General features: G+C 42.6%; 5 protein-coding genes across 6 annotated transcripts; 4 read left to right on the forward strand and 1 right to left on the reverse strand.

The window, feature by feature from the left end:
- Nucleotides 1-187: 187 nt before the first annotated feature.
- On the forward strand, nucleotides 188-2,080 carry myct1a (myc target 1a). Its single transcript, XM_061270747.1, has 2 exons — nucleotides 188-558; nucleotides 1,247-2,080. The coding sequence occupies exons 1-2, from the start codon at nucleotides 504-506 to the stop codon at nucleotides 1,789-1,791; spliced, it is 600 nt and encodes a 199-aa protein (XP_061126731.1). The 5' UTR covers nucleotides 188-503; the 3' UTR covers nucleotides 1,792-2,080.
- A 278-nt stretch (nucleotides 2,081-2,358) lies between these two features.
- On the forward strand, nucleotides 2,359-8,149 carry serac1 (serine active site containing 1). Of its 2 annotated transcripts, none has more exons than XM_061270745.1 (17): nucleotides 2,359-2,462; nucleotides 2,710-2,813; nucleotides 2,890-2,926; nucleotides 2,987-3,129; nucleotides 4,235-4,324; nucleotides 5,187-5,318; nucleotides 5,393-5,514; nucleotides 5,580-5,708; nucleotides 5,777-5,890; nucleotides 5,953-6,115; nucleotides 6,190-6,340; nucleotides 6,422-6,554; nucleotides 6,643-6,743; nucleotides 6,808-6,905; nucleotides 6,978-7,160; nucleotides 7,241-7,384; nucleotides 7,530-8,149. In XM_061270745.1, exons 2-17 carry the CDS (start codon nucleotides 2,720-2,722, stop codon nucleotides 7,664-7,666), a joined length of 1,971 nt encoding a protein of 656 aa, XP_061126729.1. In that variant the 5' UTR covers nucleotides 2,359-2,462; nucleotides 2,710-2,719; the 3' UTR covers nucleotides 7,667-8,149. The 2 variants fall into 2 exon arrangements, with proteins under 2 accessions (XP_061126729.1, XP_061126730.1); XM_061270746.1 differs by having other exon boundaries at nucleotides 2,429-2,462; nucleotides 2,895-2,926.
- A 297-nt stretch (nucleotides 8,150-8,446) lies between these two features.
- Nucleotides 8,447-9,177, forward strand: gtf2h5 (general transcription factor IIH, polypeptide 5). Its single transcript, XM_061270382.1, has 3 exons — nucleotides 8,447-8,541; nucleotides 8,745-8,803; nucleotides 8,891-9,177. The coding sequence occupies exons 2-3, from the start codon at nucleotides 8,769-8,771 to the stop codon at nucleotides 9,069-9,071; spliced, it is 216 nt and encodes a 71-aa protein (XP_061126366.1). The 5' UTR covers nucleotides 8,447-8,541; nucleotides 8,745-8,768; the 3' UTR covers nucleotides 9,072-9,177.
- A 283-nt stretch (nucleotides 9,178-9,460) lies between these two features.
- On the forward strand, nucleotides 9,461-10,757 carry dynlt1b (dynein light chain Tctex-type 1b). The gene is made up of 5 exons (XM_061270381.1): nucleotides 9,461-9,569; nucleotides 9,738-9,779; nucleotides 10,146-10,269; nucleotides 10,342-10,419; nucleotides 10,619-10,757. Exons 1-5 carry the CDS (start codon nucleotides 9,549-9,551, stop codon nucleotides 10,687-10,689), a joined length of 336 nt encoding a protein of 111 aa, XP_061126365.1. The 5' UTR covers nucleotides 9,461-9,548; the 3' UTR covers nucleotides 10,690-10,757.
- Nucleotides 10,758-16,929, reverse strand: tmem181 (transmembrane protein 181). The gene is made up of 17 exons (XM_061270380.1): nucleotides 16,800-16,929; nucleotides 16,456-16,559; nucleotides 16,305-16,372; nucleotides 16,044-16,134; nucleotides 15,837-15,955; nucleotides 15,648-15,764; nucleotides 15,494-15,574; nucleotides 15,303-15,402; nucleotides 14,418-14,548; nucleotides 14,262-14,353; nucleotides 12,663-12,720; nucleotides 12,485-12,587; nucleotides 12,355-12,406; nucleotides 12,201-12,283; nucleotides 12,005-12,094; nucleotides 11,860-11,926; nucleotides 10,758-11,778 (listed from the first exon to the last, which is right to left on the reverse strand). The coding sequence occupies exons 1-17, from the start codon at nucleotides 16,805-16,807 to the stop codon at nucleotides 11,694-11,696; spliced, it is 1,449 nt and encodes a 482-aa protein (XP_061126364.1). The 5' UTR covers nucleotides 16,808-16,929; the 3' UTR covers nucleotides 10,758-11,693.
- Between the last annotated feature and the right edge of the window lie 430 nt (nucleotides 16,930-17,359).

Raw genomic sequence — 17,359 nt, forward strand, 5'->3', positions numbered from 1 at the left:
GAATAAAAACCCGCTCTTCTGGCTCCATCTTGTGTCCCCTGTATGAGAGTATGTATGAGTTAAAAAAAAAAAAATCGAATTACCGAGCGAGACAGATTGTCCACTGGCTTACTTATTCACAGTGACACTTATCAAACTGAAGGAAATGATGTGATGGTTGAGGAAGTGAGGAAAAGCAACACTCCCTCTCCCTCACGCCAGGATTTCTGTGCAGCAAAGATAAGCCTCTCCTGAAGCTCGATTCATGGGGAAAAGCAGGAAATGTGACATCTTACCCCCCACCCCCACACTTCTATAAAAGTTTAGCCCCCGGTCTACCAGCGGCTCTGGGCCGAGGGAGGCTGACGCGGGCAGAGAGGGGAGGAGAGAAGAACAGGAAAGAAGGTCTGCAGACAGACAGGAAAATCCATTAGCGTGCGTAAAAAGAGACAGCCGAAGCGGGGGGGGGGGGGGAGAAGAGTGGTCTTTATTTTTGCTCCTCTCATGACACGGCAGGCAAAGTCATGGCTGTAAACAATACAAACTACTTCATGGAAATTGTTCAGTCTGTTGATGCTGGTGAGTTTCCTCCAACTTTGTCTTATCTTATCGCCTGCTAACTGACCCGCTTTTTCTCGAGGGAATTCCAAATGGAATATAGTCATCCAAACAAATGCATTATTTTCTACGCAACCTGACAAAATGCAACTTTCAGGAGTGAAGTGAATGGAGGAACTGTTGTTCATGGCAGACATCCAGCAAGGATTTAACCACTGCGTTCTTTCGGTCGTCTCCGGGAGAATTGTGAAGCGAAGCCGCAATGGGGAAAAAGTTTGTTGGCATCAGCCTATGAAAAATCTCAACATGTAAAGTAGTAGTTTAGGATTAGATTAGAGTTTGGGGTTTACTGGGTAAACTAATGTGATAAACTCCCTTTCGAAATAGTCCTGAAGAGTAAAGCACTAATAAATCAGACTTTGGAAAGGAGTGTTTGTTGGAGAGAGAGCACCAGAAGACTTAAGAGGAGGCGCAAAAAAAAAAAAGATTTTTAACAGCAGCAGGGTAGAATCATGCTTCGCATTTCTGAGGTTTGGGGTCCGCAGCTCTGTGTTGCCTTGAAAGTTTGAGTTCACCTAACGTTGATTTGTTTAACCTGTGAATCATGCAAGGATGTTTTAATCTTGGCCATTATGCTGGTGTGTGTTTTTTTTGAGGTGGCAATTGGTGTGAAAAGAGCCAATGACCTAAATGACGTTTTCTTTTCCAGTCCCCCTGATCATAGCGTTCAGCGTTTCCGTAGCAGTGGGCCTGGTTTTGGGGGCCCTGGTGTACGTGTTCCTGACCTGGTTGTCCCGGCGCAGAGCAGGCTCTGCCCGCATCACCAGCAGCCCCCCACCTCGCCAATCTCGCACCTCCCCTCGAAACCACCCGAACTTCTGTCGCAACGGCAGCAGCAACAACCACGACCGGCGGAGCAACAACAGCCTGATCAGCGCCGCTTTCACTTTCCACCGTCAGACCTCCACCCCGGATCCCCTCGACCCGTCGGGTCACAAGTCAAGCTTCAGGGCGTCCACTTTCCACCCACTCCTCCACTGTAGCCAGATAGCCAGGGAAGCGGAGGAAGGGAGCCAGGGGTCGCTGCCCCGCACGCCCATGTTGACGACCACCACCGGGTCAGCCAACGCGACCGCCACCACACCCAGACCCCAATCGTTTTGGGGGGACAGCATAAGGGGTTTCCAGGCTACACAAACCCCTCCTCCTGCTTATGAAAGCGTTATTAGGGCCTTTCAGGAGACGCATACCTAGAACGAGAAAACCTGACAGCTTTGTGAAGCTCTGGAAAAGATTTGTATGACCACAAACGGTGGAAGGGACCATTCAAGTGAAACTGTTTTTAACTTTTTAACCAAGTTTATTGCTTCACAAAAGATATATATATGCATTTGACCTTCCAAAATGTGGAAAATGCTGCTCATGTGTAAAAATGGTGGTCATAGCAAAGTCATTAACGAGCTCATATAATATGTATACAAACATGTCGTCCACCATAAGTTTATGGTCTTGGTATTTAATAAACAGTTTTGCCAATTTTGAACATCTGAACATGTTTGAGGTGTTGACCAGAAGAGCGGTTTCTAATGTAACATTTTATTTTATAAACATATATATGTATTTATAAATGTTTAGCCACAATATAACGTAAGCTACCGTATTTTTAGTTTCATCTAAAGTCCTGTTCTTTTTCAAATATTTTTATTTGTCAAATGCAATCTACAATAACAATATATAATGATAAAGACACATGCTTAAATATTTGAAATCACAGAGAGAAAAGACTAAACAAAAAGAAAACTACAATCCTATTCATGGAGGAGGCGTTTCCAGCTGTGACGTATTATTTGTGCGACATTTTGCAACAACAGGGGCACCGCATCAGCTGGGAAAACTCGGTGACTAGTTCGAGCACTAATCTGCCGGTAAATTCATCAATTTCGCTTTTTAACACAACGAGTAGAACAGACAGACTTCGCCTCGCGACTAAACTTAATTACGTCAGACGCGTTGACAGTTTAAAGGTCGTCGCTGTCAGCCGATTCGGTTTAACCTCGCTTCGTGTAGGTGTGTCAGGCAGTTGATTTAGGTCGGGACACAATTAATAGTTCGTGTTGCCAGGGTCGTTAATACAGTGCAATGGGCGTGTGTGTTTGTTTTGTCACCTCCAAGTTCCTGGAGGATGTCTGCGACAGCACTGCGCTTGATCCGATGCAGGAGACTCAGCACGGCCAGTTTGCCAGGCGTGACCAAAGCGCTGCGATGGAGAGATTTAAGTGAGTTGCCATTGAAAAATATTTATATTGACCGATGTATGTGTTGCAAACATTAAATAATATTTTCCCCCTCAAGGGAAGGTTGCCAAGGTAACAGGAGCTGTGGTGTTTGGGTAAGTCTTTAAAAGTTGCCTGATTTCTGGAGGATTGTGTCTAATGGTTCCATTTTGCAGAGGTTGCCTTTTCATCACGTACGAGGTGATGGCCCTGGATAAGGCAGTGACTATAGATACCAATGCGATTCTTCAGGAGAAGTACAAGTCTTACATCTACCTGCGACCCAATCCCTCTGATGAAAAGGAGAACCTCAGTGCAGGTAGAACAATTGATCATTTTTAAAGAATGACATATCCTAAACTGAGATACCTTTGTCTGCAGAGTAAAGGAATGACCGTTTTTTTTTCATGTATAATGCGCAGAATTTAACTAATTTATTGTCCTAAAATCTGGGGTGCGCATGGGTACAATTGTTTTTTTTTGTTTTTTTTGTGAAGAAAATCATGTTACAACAATTTTTGAAGAAAATCTTGTCATGGATGGAGTGTGGAAAGGAGCGGGGCGACCAAGTGCAGCTTGGACCAGGGTTTATTGGAGGAACTCAAAACACAGACTTGGTAAACTAATTGTGATAAATAATTGGAACATCCCTCAAATATTGGTGATCCCGTTGAGAGTCTCACATATTTCTTCGCTATCGAGTTTGCTACTGCATGCGCAGTGATACTGACCGGCAGAATAACATTCGGTTGTTCCCAAAGATGATCTTTTTTCTGAAATAATTTTACGTTTACGGACTTAAGTAACCCGGCCGGGTCATACCAAAGACTATAAAATGGGATCCATTGCCTCCCTGCTTGGCACTCAGCATTAAGGGTTGGAATAGGGGGGTTAGATCACCAAATGATTCCCGAGCACGGCGTCGCTGCTGCTCACTGCTCCCCTCTCCCCCAGGGGATGGATCAAAATCACAGGGGGATGAGTCAAATGCAGAGGACAAATTTCACCACACCCAGATGCGTGTGTGACGATCATTGGGACTTTAAAAAAACAAAAAAGTCCAAATTTGGCTGCGTATTATACATGGGTACAGGCTTTTTTCCAGCATCGCCATGCCATTTTCAGGGTGCGTATTATACATGGGGGCGCATTATACATGGAAAACAACGGTACATCTGGCAAAAATGCTGACAGGCTCTTTTTTTGGGGGGGGGGGATGGGCACAAAGTTGTTAGTTCGTCCAGGTGCTCAGTGACATCTGAGCTCATCGCTATTTCCTTTCTGTTCTCTCACTTCCTCTGGTCAAGGTATGTCAGAGGAAGCGAGCCTACCTTCTCTCACCACTTAGCAGCTGGCAGTCATAAATAAACGCTTTTATTTAAACCATTAAAGTAGCTTCCCTTTTTCTCATGTATGTTTTCCAGGGCTCACACACAAGACAAGAAGGGAACTTCACAAAGCAGCAAGACGCTTTCTAGAAATATCTTCGCGGCTTCTGCTGCGAACATTAGATGGTAAGAAACTGGTTCATTCATTACAAATACCGTATTTATTCTAATTATCGGCGATTTTCTAATAATCGCCCAGTGTGTGTTAGCGATGATAAAAAACATTGATACCTCTAATTATCGCCCACGCTGCTAAAAATTCCCCCCAAAACTTCCGTTTTCCTCCACAACCACATGCTGACGTCATTGCGCAAGTTTAAATATGACTGATTTGACAGCACGTCAAATGTCCCTTTTAAATTGTTTTTCTCCATAAACTATGATACAATTACACTGGTCACTCTGCAACAATATCCTCGCACAATGACGTTATCGGGACGTGCGCTCGAACAAGACGATCACAATAACATGACATGCGCAACATGTGATGTGCGATGGTAACATGTCGCATCGATGGCGCGTCAATTGACGCACCCCGCTGTTAGAGGTAGATCAAAACAGCCGCTGTTCTAGTGTTAAGAACAACAGTGAGATGCAGGTATTGCATACTACATAAGGAAAATATACATATTAATCGCCCACCCCCCCTGTTGGACATAAACCTTCGCTAATTATCGCCCTGGGCGATAATTAGAATAAATACGGTAGTTGGAGCGCAATATATGAACTATATATATATATATATAAACTCCAACCACAACAGATTGTATTTAATATGGATTAACACGTTTTCAGTCAAAATATTTTAATTTTGTATCTTTTTTAAAAAAAAAAAAAACAGCTGCCCCGTGGACGAAGCAAAGTTTACAAGGTTTGCAATTGGCTAGATGTAGTCTCGGTAGACTGTAGCGTCACTAGGCAGATGTAGTGTCATTTAAATTTTTTCCACATTACTTATTTAATATTATCTCAATTTCTTTTTTCCAAGAACGGCTCAGTAACGTGGATGCAGACCCACATGAGGTGGCCTTATGGGTCCTGCTGAAAAGGACGCAGTCTGACAATCGTGCGCTTCGAATCAAAGCTGTGCGCGAACTGGCGGACAATTGCCACTGGCACGGTAAATTGGCATTGTGTTGCGTTCAATGACGTGGACCTCATCCAATAACATGATCGGTGTTGATATGGATCCAGACTACCAGTATCAGACGGCGGCCCAGGTGATAGACCAGAGGACCGCAGTGGGCCTCGCTCGGACTCCTCAAGCAGATCTGAGATTTTTCCTGCGTCCGCCTGCGCTCCCTGACCTTGATGATGTAAGAATCAATGTTTTTTCTGAGTCTTGTGACTAAACATGAAAATGGCCAAATTTGCTTCACAGGGTTTCTCAGCAGAGGATGGCCTGAGGCAGCTGCTCGCCTCCCTGCCACAGTCCGAAGTGGACAAATGCGTTCAGTACTTCACCTCGCTGGCCCTCAGGGAAAGCACACAAGCATTAGCGGCGCAACGGGTAAAGGCGCCTCTGCGCTGAGCCTTGCGTCCCAATCCGGTTCCTCTTCTTCTAATGTTCTGCTGCAGCGTGGACTATGGTGTTTCGGTGGCAACGGCCTGCCTTACGCCCAGAGCCTCACGTCCGTTCCCTCGGAAAAGGTGGAGTCCTTCTGCCTGCAGGCCCTGGTGCAGCACTCCAAGGTACTGCTGGAGAACCTTCATTTCAAGTCGTTGCAACCTCCTGAGCACGCTTCTTCCCGCAGGTCAGGAGCCATTGTGACCATATTGTGTCCAACGGAGGCTTGCCACTCCTTCAGAGGGTTTATCAGCTCCGTAGAGACTCCAAGAATATTCAGAGGAACATTGTGCGAATCATTGGGAACCTGGCGCTGAATGATAGAGTTCACCAGGCTATCGTGCAGTCAGGTAGACCAAAGGTTGGCTCGTAAATCTTCATTTATGGACTGCCTTACAATTTGTTTCCTCCAAATCACATCCAGGGTGGCTGTCGGTGCTGGCTGAGATGGTGCAGTCTCCTCACGTCATAGAAGCCTCCCACGCAGCTCGCGTCCTGGCCAACTTGGACAGGGAGACGGTGAAGGAGAAATACCAAGACGGCGTCTACGTCCTCCACCCGCAAACGCGTGCCGAGTAGGAAAGCACTTCGGAGCTTCTTCTTTCTAACTGCGCTGACGTTTTCCAAAGCAGCTCTATTTTGTCATCCAATTGCAGCCAGCCAATCAAAGCGGACGTGCTGTTCATCCACGGCATCCTGGGGGCAGCTTTTAAGACGTGGCGCCAGAGGGACCGAAGTGACTTACATGATGAGAATGACAAAGATGATTACACAGAGTGCTGGCCAAAAGTCAGAACATCAAATCGCTTGTGTCCTCTTGCTCTCGTGTGGCAGGTCTTTTCACTTACATGGAAACTTGATCTTCTCTAATCAACAGACGTGGTTAGCTGCTGATTGTCCAAATCTGAGGGTGCTATCAGTGGAATATGACAGCCATCTGAGCGACTGGATGGCCAAGTGCCCTGCCGAGAATCAGAGGTCAGAAGTCCGCCAGGCTCGTCAAAGAGACATCTTCTTTTATCATCTACTTGTCTCTCCACAGAAAGTCCCTGGCCTTCAGGAGTCGAGAGCTGCTCAAAAAGCTTAAGATGGCGGGCGTCGGAGACCGGCCGGTGGTCTGGGTAGCTCACAGTATGGGAGGTATGATGGAGAAGTAGAATTGTGTTTCAAATGATAATACAGGACTTCTCCAGTAATTCATTTCTCTGTCAGGCTTGCTTGTGAAAAAAATGCTGATTGACGCCTCGCAGGACCCAGATATGAAGGATTTGTTCAAGAACACCAAGGGCATTTTGTTCTATAGCGTTCCCCATCACGGCACCTTCATGGCGGAATACTCGGTCACTGTCCGATATCTGCTTTTCCCATCAATCGAGGTCAGAGAGCTTTGCAGAGGTCAGTGAGTAAAGTCATCCTCAAGGTAAAACAGTTGTTGTTGTTGTTTTTTGACACATAAGACAAGACAATGTTTTTAGACTCTCCGGCACTACGCGACTTGAATGAGAACTTCTTGAACATGGCCAAAGAAAAAGATATCAAGGTGCTAAGCTTTGCAGAGACGCTGCCCACAAACATCGGTCCTATGATCAAGATACTGGTGGTGCCCGCACAGTCTGCAAGTAAGTTTGAATACAATTTTGAAATTAATTAAACACATTTTTTAAAAATTCCAAGCGGCTCAGTGATGGGTAGGCAAGCACTCCACAGACCTTTTTAATACACACACATTTCATAACTTGACCCCTCTTTACCTTGTGGTTCCAGACATCGGAATTGGGGATTTGATCAAGGTGGACGTGGATCATCTCAACATCTGCAAGCCAGAGAGGAAGGACTCATTCTTATACAAGCGCAGCCTCCGGTTCATCCAGGAAACATTGCACAGTTCTATCGGCCGCTGACAACTGCTTTTAACACCAGCACACTCCAAGCAAACTTGAACAACTCTTCACCCTACCTGACTTTCCTCGCCATGAATATTGGAATCACATTATAATGAGAAAACAGTGAAGAGTTGCCAGTAGTGGAAGTAGAAAACTGGATCCTTATCTCTCACTAATGCCGAGTGGATTTCAAAGCCTATTTCACAAGTGACCATTGTAACCCTCAAAAATATGGACATGCTTTTATTTTATTTTCCCAACAGAGGCCTGTAGCTTATTTAACACGCAATTCTTATGTGTGTTTTTAACCATGACACTGAACCTTTAAGCATTCAAAACAACGTGACAATTTAACATTTCATTTGCTTTTTACACATACTCCCATGTGACTGGTTAGTGATGGACCTATTTTGATGTATGACCTCAACTAGCACTGTTCAAATGTGGGTTTCATTTTCATTCTTGGTGAGAATAAAATGTGTTTAGATGGTCTCAATTAAATCACGACTCGTTTTAATATTCGTATCACTTGTTTAGGCTAAAGCTCATAAGCTAACTGTGCTAAAGAACGTTGTCAACTCTTATCTACAACTTAGTAAAAAGATGGAATTTCAAACTGTTATTTCAAATATTAATATAAATAGTAAACTATCACGAATTTGTCCAAAATACAGTCATTGTAAACGCCATTGACGACGTACAAAATAATACAAATTCATCGACACACCTGGTTACGGCCGCTGGACAAAAGCCCACAATACCACAACCGCGAAATGTTTATGGAACGCATGCGCAGTAGAATTAATTTGGTTGAACATGTCCCTATCCACTTGCCGTACGTCGTCATCACAATAAGACAACGCTAGCGTCGACCAACAACAGATTACAGGCTGGTAAATGTCATCCTATAAATAGACTTAATGTCAATGCAAACGCATTTGTTGCCTTAACCTGAACCTGGGAACATCACGATCGACGTCGCTTTAAAAACGGGAGTTTAGACGATAGCACGTTGTGGCTAACAATAGCATTGTGGCTATGAAATAATTATCAGGCAGTTCACAGTTACCTGGATTCTAATTTTATTTTCCTACAGCTGGTCCCGAATCTACCTGTCAAAATGGTCAACGTGCACAAAGGCGTCCTTGTTGAATGGTAAAAAAAAAAACCCACCACTGTTCACTTGTCAATTAGTTTTATTTCTTGGAGCCATTTAAACGTGTATTTTACCTTTATTTCAAGCGACCCGGCCATGAAGCAGTTCCTCTTGTACCTGGATGAGACCAATGCCTTCGGGAAGAAGTTCATTCTGAAGGACCTGGATGACACGCATGTCTTCATACTGGTTGAAGTGGTCCAGACTCTACAAGAGAGAGTTGGAAAGCTCATAGACCAGAATTCCTTCACCATCACACAGAAATGAGACACCATTGATATTGGGTGCAGATATTCAGTTTTAGTTTGATTTTGTGTATGTCTCTTTTGGGTCACTAAAACGAAGTTTGGTATAATAAACCATATTGACTACATATATTCTCGTGTTACTTTCTTTGTAACAGAACAAGCAATGACAAGTTGTTTCGCACTGTTAGTGCTTATTTTAATGACGTTTTAGGGAGTGTTTTAAGTTGTTTCTGGTTCACACATATTAGCTGTATATAAATTACGTATACATAAAAAAGCACGTTGTTTTCAAAAACTACTATCAATGTGGATCAATAAAAAAAAGTTGTATACAACATCCTTAAGGGTGAAGGCGTCAGCAAAATTCGACATCAATTGGTGTGAGTGGTCGTTTGTGCGTTGTCATGGAAACACTCTTATTCTGACGGGACCTTTGTGTAAATAACGTAACCGGAAGATGTGGACATAGCCGAGATCCTTGGCTGTTTGCACCAAAATGGAGGAAGGTGAAGAAGAGGTAAGTAATTAATATGCCCATCTTAATTGTAAGTAGAGGCAAAGAACATTTTAAGCTGAGAAGCTATAAGTCGCAAAAAAAAAAAAAAAACGATTAAAAACATCACTGAATTTAATGCTAGCACGATGACTACGACTGAAGCATTTTTCTCATGCATCGCGCCTACAGACTACGTTTGTCGTTGAGGATGTCACCAAGCTAGTAAAAGACGTAAGTTGAAATATATTTATATCCATGTATAGATAAATGACCTTATCCTGTGAGTTGTTTTTGTTGTTACAAGCTAGCAAGCTAACGATAGCTTGTTCAGCAACATTTGGTTGCTATGGATACGGTAGCCACGCATGCGTAGTGTAATGGTAAACTTATTTTTTGCCATAGTAAAGAAATTTTTCATAATATTGTATTATAATGGTTTGAAAACAATTTTAATCAATATTCAATGTGATTGTATTTAATAAAAAATGGTAAACAACTATAATACAATCATACAGTTTTCAATTGCCTTACCTGATGAAACAAAGAAAATTCTTATCACACCTTGATGGTACAGTATTGGGCGTTTTTTTACCACAGTCTATAGAAACAACCATCGGCACGAGCTCCTATCAACACATCCGGGTAAACCAGTGGAGCACTTCCATTGTGGAGCAGTGCCTCAGTCAACTGTGCAAGCTCGGAAAGCCTTTTAAATATATCGGTTGGTGTTAATATTCATCTCCTAATCTCCCGTGAATTCATAATAACAGTTGTATGACTTTCTTCTTTCAAGTCACCTGTATCATCATGCAGAACAATGGGGCGGGACTGCAGACTGCCAGCTCATGCTTCTGGGACAATGCTACTGACGGTAAAAAATATATATATATATAACGATATTATGCAGTTTGAGTGAAACAAAGAGGAAACGTGTGAAAAAAACTACAGCACAATACATATACTAAACATGACCTGAGAAATTAAATTTGCCACCAAAAAGCTTTCAAACGGTAAATAGTTTTCCTTTATTAGAGTCTTAAGCAGTTATTATCTTTTGTTGTCCTGAACAGGAAGCTGTGCAGTAAAGTGGGAGAACAAGTCCATGTGTTGCATCGTCAGCGTTTTTGGCTTGGCCATCTGAAGATTCACGTTTTTGGTCATGTCGACTGCATTTCTGTATGTCATTGAATAAAATGAGCCATTTGTGCATTGTTGTTTTCAAAGATTATTTTTTTTCCCTCTTTTTATTTGAAACACGTCAGGACCCGCCGTCTCGTTACAGCACTTGAAACCGACAACATTACATTCACGTTGAAAGACGGGGGTCGCTAATCTGTTTGACGTGAGGAAAAGGCACCGAGTCATTTAGGATACATGTGATAATATTCATGTGCGCTCCCTGTAAACGTGGATAAAGCAAACGGCGGCAAATGTTTGGCATTGTATGGCGAAGAAAAGAACATTTGTATTCTATTTAACACACCCACGTAAAGGCAAAAATGATCAGACAGCAGTATAGTTAGAAAGCTTGAACAGCAGTAGATATAAGTACAACAAAGCAATAAAAGGTCAACAAATAAATTAAAAAAAAAAAGTGCATTTACAAAACTTTTTTTTCAGAAACTCAGAAATATAGTACTACCTCTGTTATTTCTAACAAATGTGGCCTGGAAACGCAGCTTTGGCACTCACACGGATGAAGCGTTCACGAGCGTCGTTGTTTCTAACTTGTGATGTCATTATGATGTCACACAGTAGCTCGCGCCGACATCCACAGCGGTAGTACAGGCGTCAGTAGTTAAAACAGAATGTGTACAAAATCTAGATTGTCTTTACAAAAGAAAATCCCTAAAATTTGCAATTCCTTCATAATTTCCCATATATACTCATTTTAGTTTCTGTACACTTCTTTTCAGAGTGACCCTATTACTCCTTTTTAGTGAATATGTGCTCGTCATAAAGGATAAGTAAATCTCGCAATTTGACCCCCGCCCAAAAAAAAAAACATGCCTCCATTTTCAGTAGAATTACAGTATAGTACATTTCTGGAGAAGTGGTCATTTTTTAAAAAATATACTTGTGAAAATTTCTTATTTACACATAAACATGATGCTTTTTTTGTTTGTTTCGTTTGCATCTACCACATCAGTCGCTGTCGCTCTCATCTTGGAAGTTGGCGGTAGCTTTAATGGCACGTCCGTTTTGTAAAGGCATTTCCTCATATTCACTCCTTTGGAAAAGACAAAAGGGAAATCAACTCATATCAACATTGGACATTTCTGGCCAAAACCAAGAAGTTGAGCAGACGTACCCGTATATGACATCATCATCTGAGTCATTCAGCATGGAGAAAGCGGGATTATCCTTGAACTGGGAGTCTTGACAAATCAAACCAAAATCAATCAATCGACCTATTATCAATCTGATGAGATTTTTTTTTTTCTTCTATAACCTACCATAAAGGGCATTTTTGGACGGCGAGTACACAAATGCTAACGTGTACAAGTAAAAGTTAAGCAGGCCGTAGAAGGACAAAAACTCGGCCGGTATTTCTCAACGTTAAGGACAGTGACATTAACATTTAAAAAGTCTTATCACCACAAAAATGGATGGAAAGAATGTTTGCACATCACGCTTAAGTTGCAAGGATATAGTTTTGGTAGTGAGTGGACAGCTCGGCCACAAAATTGTCCTGGAGCGCTTTGGCACCGAACCTTAAGTAAAGAATGACCAAGCTGCGGAGAGAAAAGAGACAGCGAGGTGTGACCGACTTGGAACCGAGCCAAAGACTGATGAGCGCTTGTACCTGATAGCAAGCACCACAGACGTCAGCGCTGTCAAGAACTTGAGCCGCAGATCTACAAACAAGTCAAACCCAAAATGAATACAATGGAACATCGGTTAACCGTTTTATGTTTGTTTTGACGTGAGGAAACCTGAGTAAGGCATGTTCTTGAGTTCCGAGCAGGCTCTGACAATCAGGAAGATCAGGTAGAGGATGTAAAGGACAACGATTATCAGGAAGAACAACTTCATAGCCTGGGAGGATGCAATTTTGGATGAAACAGAAAACTCAACTTTCAACTGTGTCAACATGACTATGACATAACCCACCTCAAAGTTCTGAATGTCCACTTTGTACTGATAGGTGGGGTCTTGGACTTCATTGACCCTATTGAGAAAAGAAATACTTTCTGTCAGGGCTGTGGACTCGGACTCGGGGACTCGGACTCGGTCGGACTCGGTCATTTTTGCCGGACTCGGTGCTGATTTTGACCGACTCCACCGAGTCCGACAATAACAAAAAATAAAAAGAACATTTGTGTTTATTTTTCGTTCGTATTTGCTTCGCTTGAGTTCAATATGGTTTTTGGTCAAACGCGCATGCGCGTGAGGGGAAATCCCGCAAAGGAGGAGGGACAAACAGAGCGATTGGTTTTGCTGGCTTTTTAATGAATGGCGACTGTGACTACGGGGGCCCATTAGGACCAGAAAAGCTGACAAGACACTTGCCAAAAATGGCAAGGAAAAAATGCACAGCTAAACGAATATATGACGATGAACACAGGACGTTTTTAACAGAGTTAAAGTTGGTTTTTGTTGAACGCTATGGCAAGCCATTCTGCCTGATATGTCGGACGTCATTGGCGCATTTAAAAGCTTCAAATGGTCCGCGCCACTTCAGCTCACTTCATGCCAATATTGAAAAGGACTTTGCAAAAGGGACTGAATTTCGCAAGCACAAGTTTGGAGACTTTGAAAAGTCAGGCAGAAAAACAGGTACAGTTTTTCAAAAAAATTACGAAGCACTCAGAGACTGACACACTTGCATTGTTTCAACTGGCTTGGAACATTGCACGGGCTAAAAAGCCACACAATGAAGTGGAGTTCGTTAAAATATGCCTCAGTGACGTTATTGAATTTTATTTTCATCATGCTGCTGAGAATGCTGTCCACAGCCCTGCTTGCTTGTTATGAACACAAATTTAGTTGTTGCGTGCGCGCCCGCGCCTGCCTGCCTGCGTGCGTGCACGTACAAGACCCACAATGCCCCGCGCGCAGCCAAGATGGAAGAACCCGGGAGCAGCGAGAGAACAATGTTTTGCATCTAGATTTGGGGGGGAAACGGAGCGTAAGTTACGATCAATGCGGCCACGTTGAGTTGCACTTAGGCTGATGTTTACATTATGTACCAATGTCAAGGACGATTATGTCACCCAGCTTATATCATTGATGTGTTTCGATAGTTGTGAGGTCGTCACTAATTATTTGTGTTTAGATAAATGTCTGAGCTATAATGGTGTTTTAATGATTAAAACTTGAAAGTATCTGTTTATTGTATTCGTTTATATGTTTAATAAAGACAAAGCCATCACAAAACTGTTGTAATTATTTAGATTTTGATCTAAATTAGCCTTGAATAAAGACTAAGCAGTCACATGAATTAACAGAAAAAATGGACAGCCGGACTCGGACTCGTGGTCAAGAGGCCGGACTCCGACCGTGTCCACAGCCCTGCTTTCTGTAATTCATATATTTGTTGTTTTAAGTGATAAGGGACTAAAAAAAAAAAGGATATATATTTTTAAATCATCTGACATTAATCAGTTATCAGATTTTTTGCTTTTGTTCATCCAGAGATTCAAATTAGCATCAGTTGGGTATTTTTCTTTTACTGTGAAAGGTTAGGACAGATAAACAGATAAAACTTACGTCTGCCATATGCCCAGCGTGACAGCCGAGAGCCACAGAAGGCCCACGATGATCAACTTCAGCAGGTAGAAGGTCAGGCATCTCCGCTCGCCCTGCGGCATCACATTTTATTCGACTGTGCGAAGCCGTCAAGTGTGGCGATGACACGGGACTCACCTGAACACGTATGCCGTGGAAGACGCAGAGCCAGAAGAGCAGCAGAGCGCAGAGGAACAACGCCTGGAAGAAGGTGTCCAACATACCGGGGAACCAGCTATTCACCAAAAAGGACAGCGGAAAAAAGGGATCTGGAAGGCAACACACGTTTGTCAAAGTACTACTGTGGTTGCATTAGTGAAATAAATGCTGTCATTTTCAAAGCAGCCTATCGGTTATTAACAACTCAGGCGAGCGAGCGCTCCTCCGGCCGTCATGACTACATTTCACCGCGGCACCATTGAGAGCGTCCTCTCCAGCTGTATTGCTGTTTGGGGTGGTAGCTGCACTGACTACAACTTGAAGGCCCTGCAGCGCATAGTGAACATGGCTGGTAAGATTATCGGTGCTTCACTCCCCTCCTTGAAAGACATTTACACCTCCCATCTCACCCGCAAGGCGACCATGATTGTGAGTGATGAGAGTCACCCCGCTCACTCTTTGTTTGATCTTCTGCCCTCTGGGAAGAGGTACAGGAGCCTGCGCTCCCGCACCACCAGACTCACCAACAGCTTCATACTCCAGGCTGTTAGGATCCTGAACTCTCTCCCCGCTTCTGCGTAGCGTCCTGTACTTTGCGCTATGCTTACTGTCTGCTGTATGCACACTGGCTCAGTTTTGCTCCTCTTATTTATTGGGTTATTTGTTTATTATTTATTCATTATTTATTTATTATTTATTGTTTGTGCCTTCTTGTTTTTATTTTGTGTCGTCTACTTGTATGTCTATCGTGTACTATGTCTCGTCACCGTGGGATAGAGGAAACGGAATTTCGGTTTCTTTGTGTGTCTTGACATATGAAGGGATTGACAATAAACTTTGACTTTGACTTTGAAAAGGAATAACCATCGTAAAGCAGCAGCAAAGGCAACAGGATGGCCATCCATTTCTGCTCGATGCCCCAGTCCCGCATTGAAAATTTTCTCAGCGAGTGAGCAAAGAGACACTGAAAGTAAAAAGAAGTAAAGGAACGGTTGAAATGTCTGCTGGCTCACAATAGTCCTCATTTGTCAAAAAATAAATAAAAACACCCTTACCGTCACCATGAAGGTCAACACCACAAAGACAAAGCGGAACCAGATCTCCACTTGGGAAAATGTGGGGTTGTAGGTTTTCCACTAAAACACACGCGTTGCTTGTTAATCAAACGGTTGACAATATTGTTATTCCAAAAACGTGAGCACATCTTACCACAAAGTTGACCTTGAGATCGTACGTGATGTTTTCAAGGCCTCTGAAGCTGACCGTGACCTGATACTGGTTGTAGTCGAGGTAGCTCAGATGTAGCACGATGATCTCATCGCATTTCTGGAACAAGTTCACACTGGTGATGACAAATTAATTTTGGCGTGAGAGGGTCAAGGAACGGTTGATACTCACGGCGCCGCAGTGCAGCGTTCGCGACTTGCTGCGTGCGCTGCTGATGTGCGTCATGCTGGCGTCTTGCATCGAACCCTTGAGCTCCACGATGATTTCAAAAGGCTGCTGAAAGCCGCCCACTGCGGCAGAAGACAATGCGTTAAGCGGAGCTGCCGTGTTTTAACACCAAAAAGCGAGCAATTGTCACAAAATGTCGCATCTTCTTACCATTAGTGTGCTGAGCCTGAATCACGCAGGTGAGCCACAACTGCTGGTGATATGTGGTCAGAGGTGGGGACTTTAGATTGAAGGGCCCAGTCTGAAAATACAGAAGTGATTAATTTGCAATTCAGAAATAAATAAAGATGATATACTGTACCAACACAATAAAATACTCTGGTTTTTTTTTTCTCATATTGTTCCTTTGACCACACGCAGAGCTGCTGTGGAAAAACTTCAGTACTTAAGAAGAAACTTTTGTCATCTCACCTTAACTGAGACATTTTTTGCAAGAAACGGATCCCCATTGTACACCTGCTCCGAAAGAATTTTAGGACCTATTAAAAAAAAGAAGAAAATCCATTAAATATGTAGCAGTTCACATTGATTTATTACTTTGAGTATAACAGACAGCTCTCACCTGCAATTCCAATTAAAACTGTGAGGGCGAAACAAACGAGGAACACCATGAAGACCAACACGAAATGTCTTTTGGACAGAGTGTAGAGGCGCATAGGCGCCAATCTATAGGGAGCCAAAACAAAGACATTAAAGATGCCATTTGAGCTCTAATATTGGCCAACAGACTGTAAAAATCCACGACTCGAGTAAGTCAACACAGCTAGCTCCCCGACATTAACAGCGCTACCGGTAGCATATGGCGCATCAAGACTACTAGTTTATAGCACTTGTCATTTATAAACATGTGTTTAACGTATAGTTATGAATTGGCACGTTTCTAGTAAGACTCAACGTATCACTTACGGCTCCATTTGTGCCGTTTTCCAAAGAAAAGACGCTTTGATGGTGAGACTACATCCGTGTTGAAGAAGCCAACTGAGCGAAAACAGTAGTGTGACGTAATGTAAAAAGGGCGGAGGTAGAAGGGAAAGCGTGCGACGTCAGCGTTTTGCTTGAGATTTTTGATTCGCATCCACATATTCGATTTATTATTCATTTTCGTTCTATGTGCTATTTTAAATATAATTATTGTATAAAATAATTATCTGTGGTTTTTCTATTAAATTTTGACATTTTAGAAAACGCATTTTCAATGGCCGTAAATGATATGTAGATTTTTGTTTTTTGTTGTTCTTGCCCGCCGCAAACATCAAATAAATAAATAAATAAATAAATAAATAAATAAATAAATAAATAAATAAATAAATAAATAAATAAATAAATAAATAAATAAATAAATAAATAAATAAATAAATAAATAAATAAATAAATAACATCACTATCCTAAAAAAAACAACCTTGCCGTCGTACGCAAGTGGGGCACCTGTAAAAGCGCTCATCCCGGTGGGGTGTCAGTTCGTCTT

The sequence above is a fragment of the Syngnathus typhle genome, linkage group LG22 (genome assembly GCF_033458585.1).
Source record: "Syngnathus typhle isolate RoL2023-S1 ecotype Sweden linkage group LG22, RoL_Styp_1.0, whole genome shotgun sequence".
NCBI lineage: Eukaryota > Metazoa > Chordata > Actinopteri > Syngnathiformes > Syngnathidae > Syngnathus > Syngnathus typhle.

What these genes read in the sequence shown, in the direction of transcription:
- myct1a (XM_061270747.1), top strand. Translation starts at nt 504, where the DNA reads ATGGCTGTAAACAATACAAACTACTTCATGGAAATTGTTCAGTCTGTT. An exon ending in TGTTCAGTCTGTTGATGCTG is followed by an intron (nt 559 to 1,246) that starts GTGAGTTTCCTC and finishes TTTCTTTTCCAG; the next exon opens with TCCCCCTGATCATAGCGTTC.
- serac1 (XM_061270745.1), top strand. Translation starts at nt 2,720, where the DNA reads ATGTCTGCGACAGCACTGCGCTTGATCCGATGCAGGAGACTCAGCACG. An exon ending in TGCCCTGCCGAGAATCAGAG is followed by an intron (nt 6,744 to 6,807) that starts GTCAGAAGTCCG and finishes GTCTCTCCACAG; the next exon opens with AAAGTCCCTGGCCTTCAGGA. An exon ending in GGTGCCCGCACAGTCTGCAA is followed by an intron (nt 7,385 to 7,529) that starts GTAAGTTTGAAT and finishes TTGTGGTTCCAG; the next exon opens with ACATCGGAATTGGGGATTTG.
- gtf2h5 (XM_061270382.1), top strand. Translation starts at nt 8,769, where the DNA reads ATGGTCAACGTGCACAAAGGCGTCCTTGTTGAATG. An exon ending in AAAGGCGTCCTTGTTGAATG is followed by an intron (nt 8,804 to 8,890) that starts GTAAAAAAAAAA and finishes CTTTATTTCAAG; the next exon opens with CGACCCGGCCATGAAGCAGT.
- dynlt1b (XM_061270381.1), top strand. Translation starts at nt 9,549, where the DNA reads ATGGAGGAAGGTGAAGAAGAG. An exon ending in TGGAGGAAGGTGAAGAAGAG is followed by an intron (nt 9,570 to 9,737) that starts GTAAGTAATTAA and finishes TCGCGCCTACAG; the next exon opens with ACTACGTTTGTCGTTGAGGA. An exon ending in CTGGGACAATGCTACTGACG is followed by an intron (nt 10,420 to 10,618) that starts GTAAAAAATATA and finishes TGTCCTGAACAG; the next exon opens with GAAGCTGTGCAGTAAAGTGG.
- tmem181 (XM_061270380.1), bottom strand. An exon ending in CAAAAAATGTCTCAGTTAAG is followed by an intron (nt 16,135 to 16,304) that starts GTGAGATGACAA and finishes CTGTATTTTCAG; the next exon opens with ACTGGGCCCTTCAATCTAAA. An exon ending in ATCTCAAGGTCAACTTTGTG is followed by an intron (nt 15,575 to 15,647) that starts GTAAGATGTGCT and finishes CGTGTGTTTTAG; the next exon opens with TGGAAAACCTACAACCCCAC.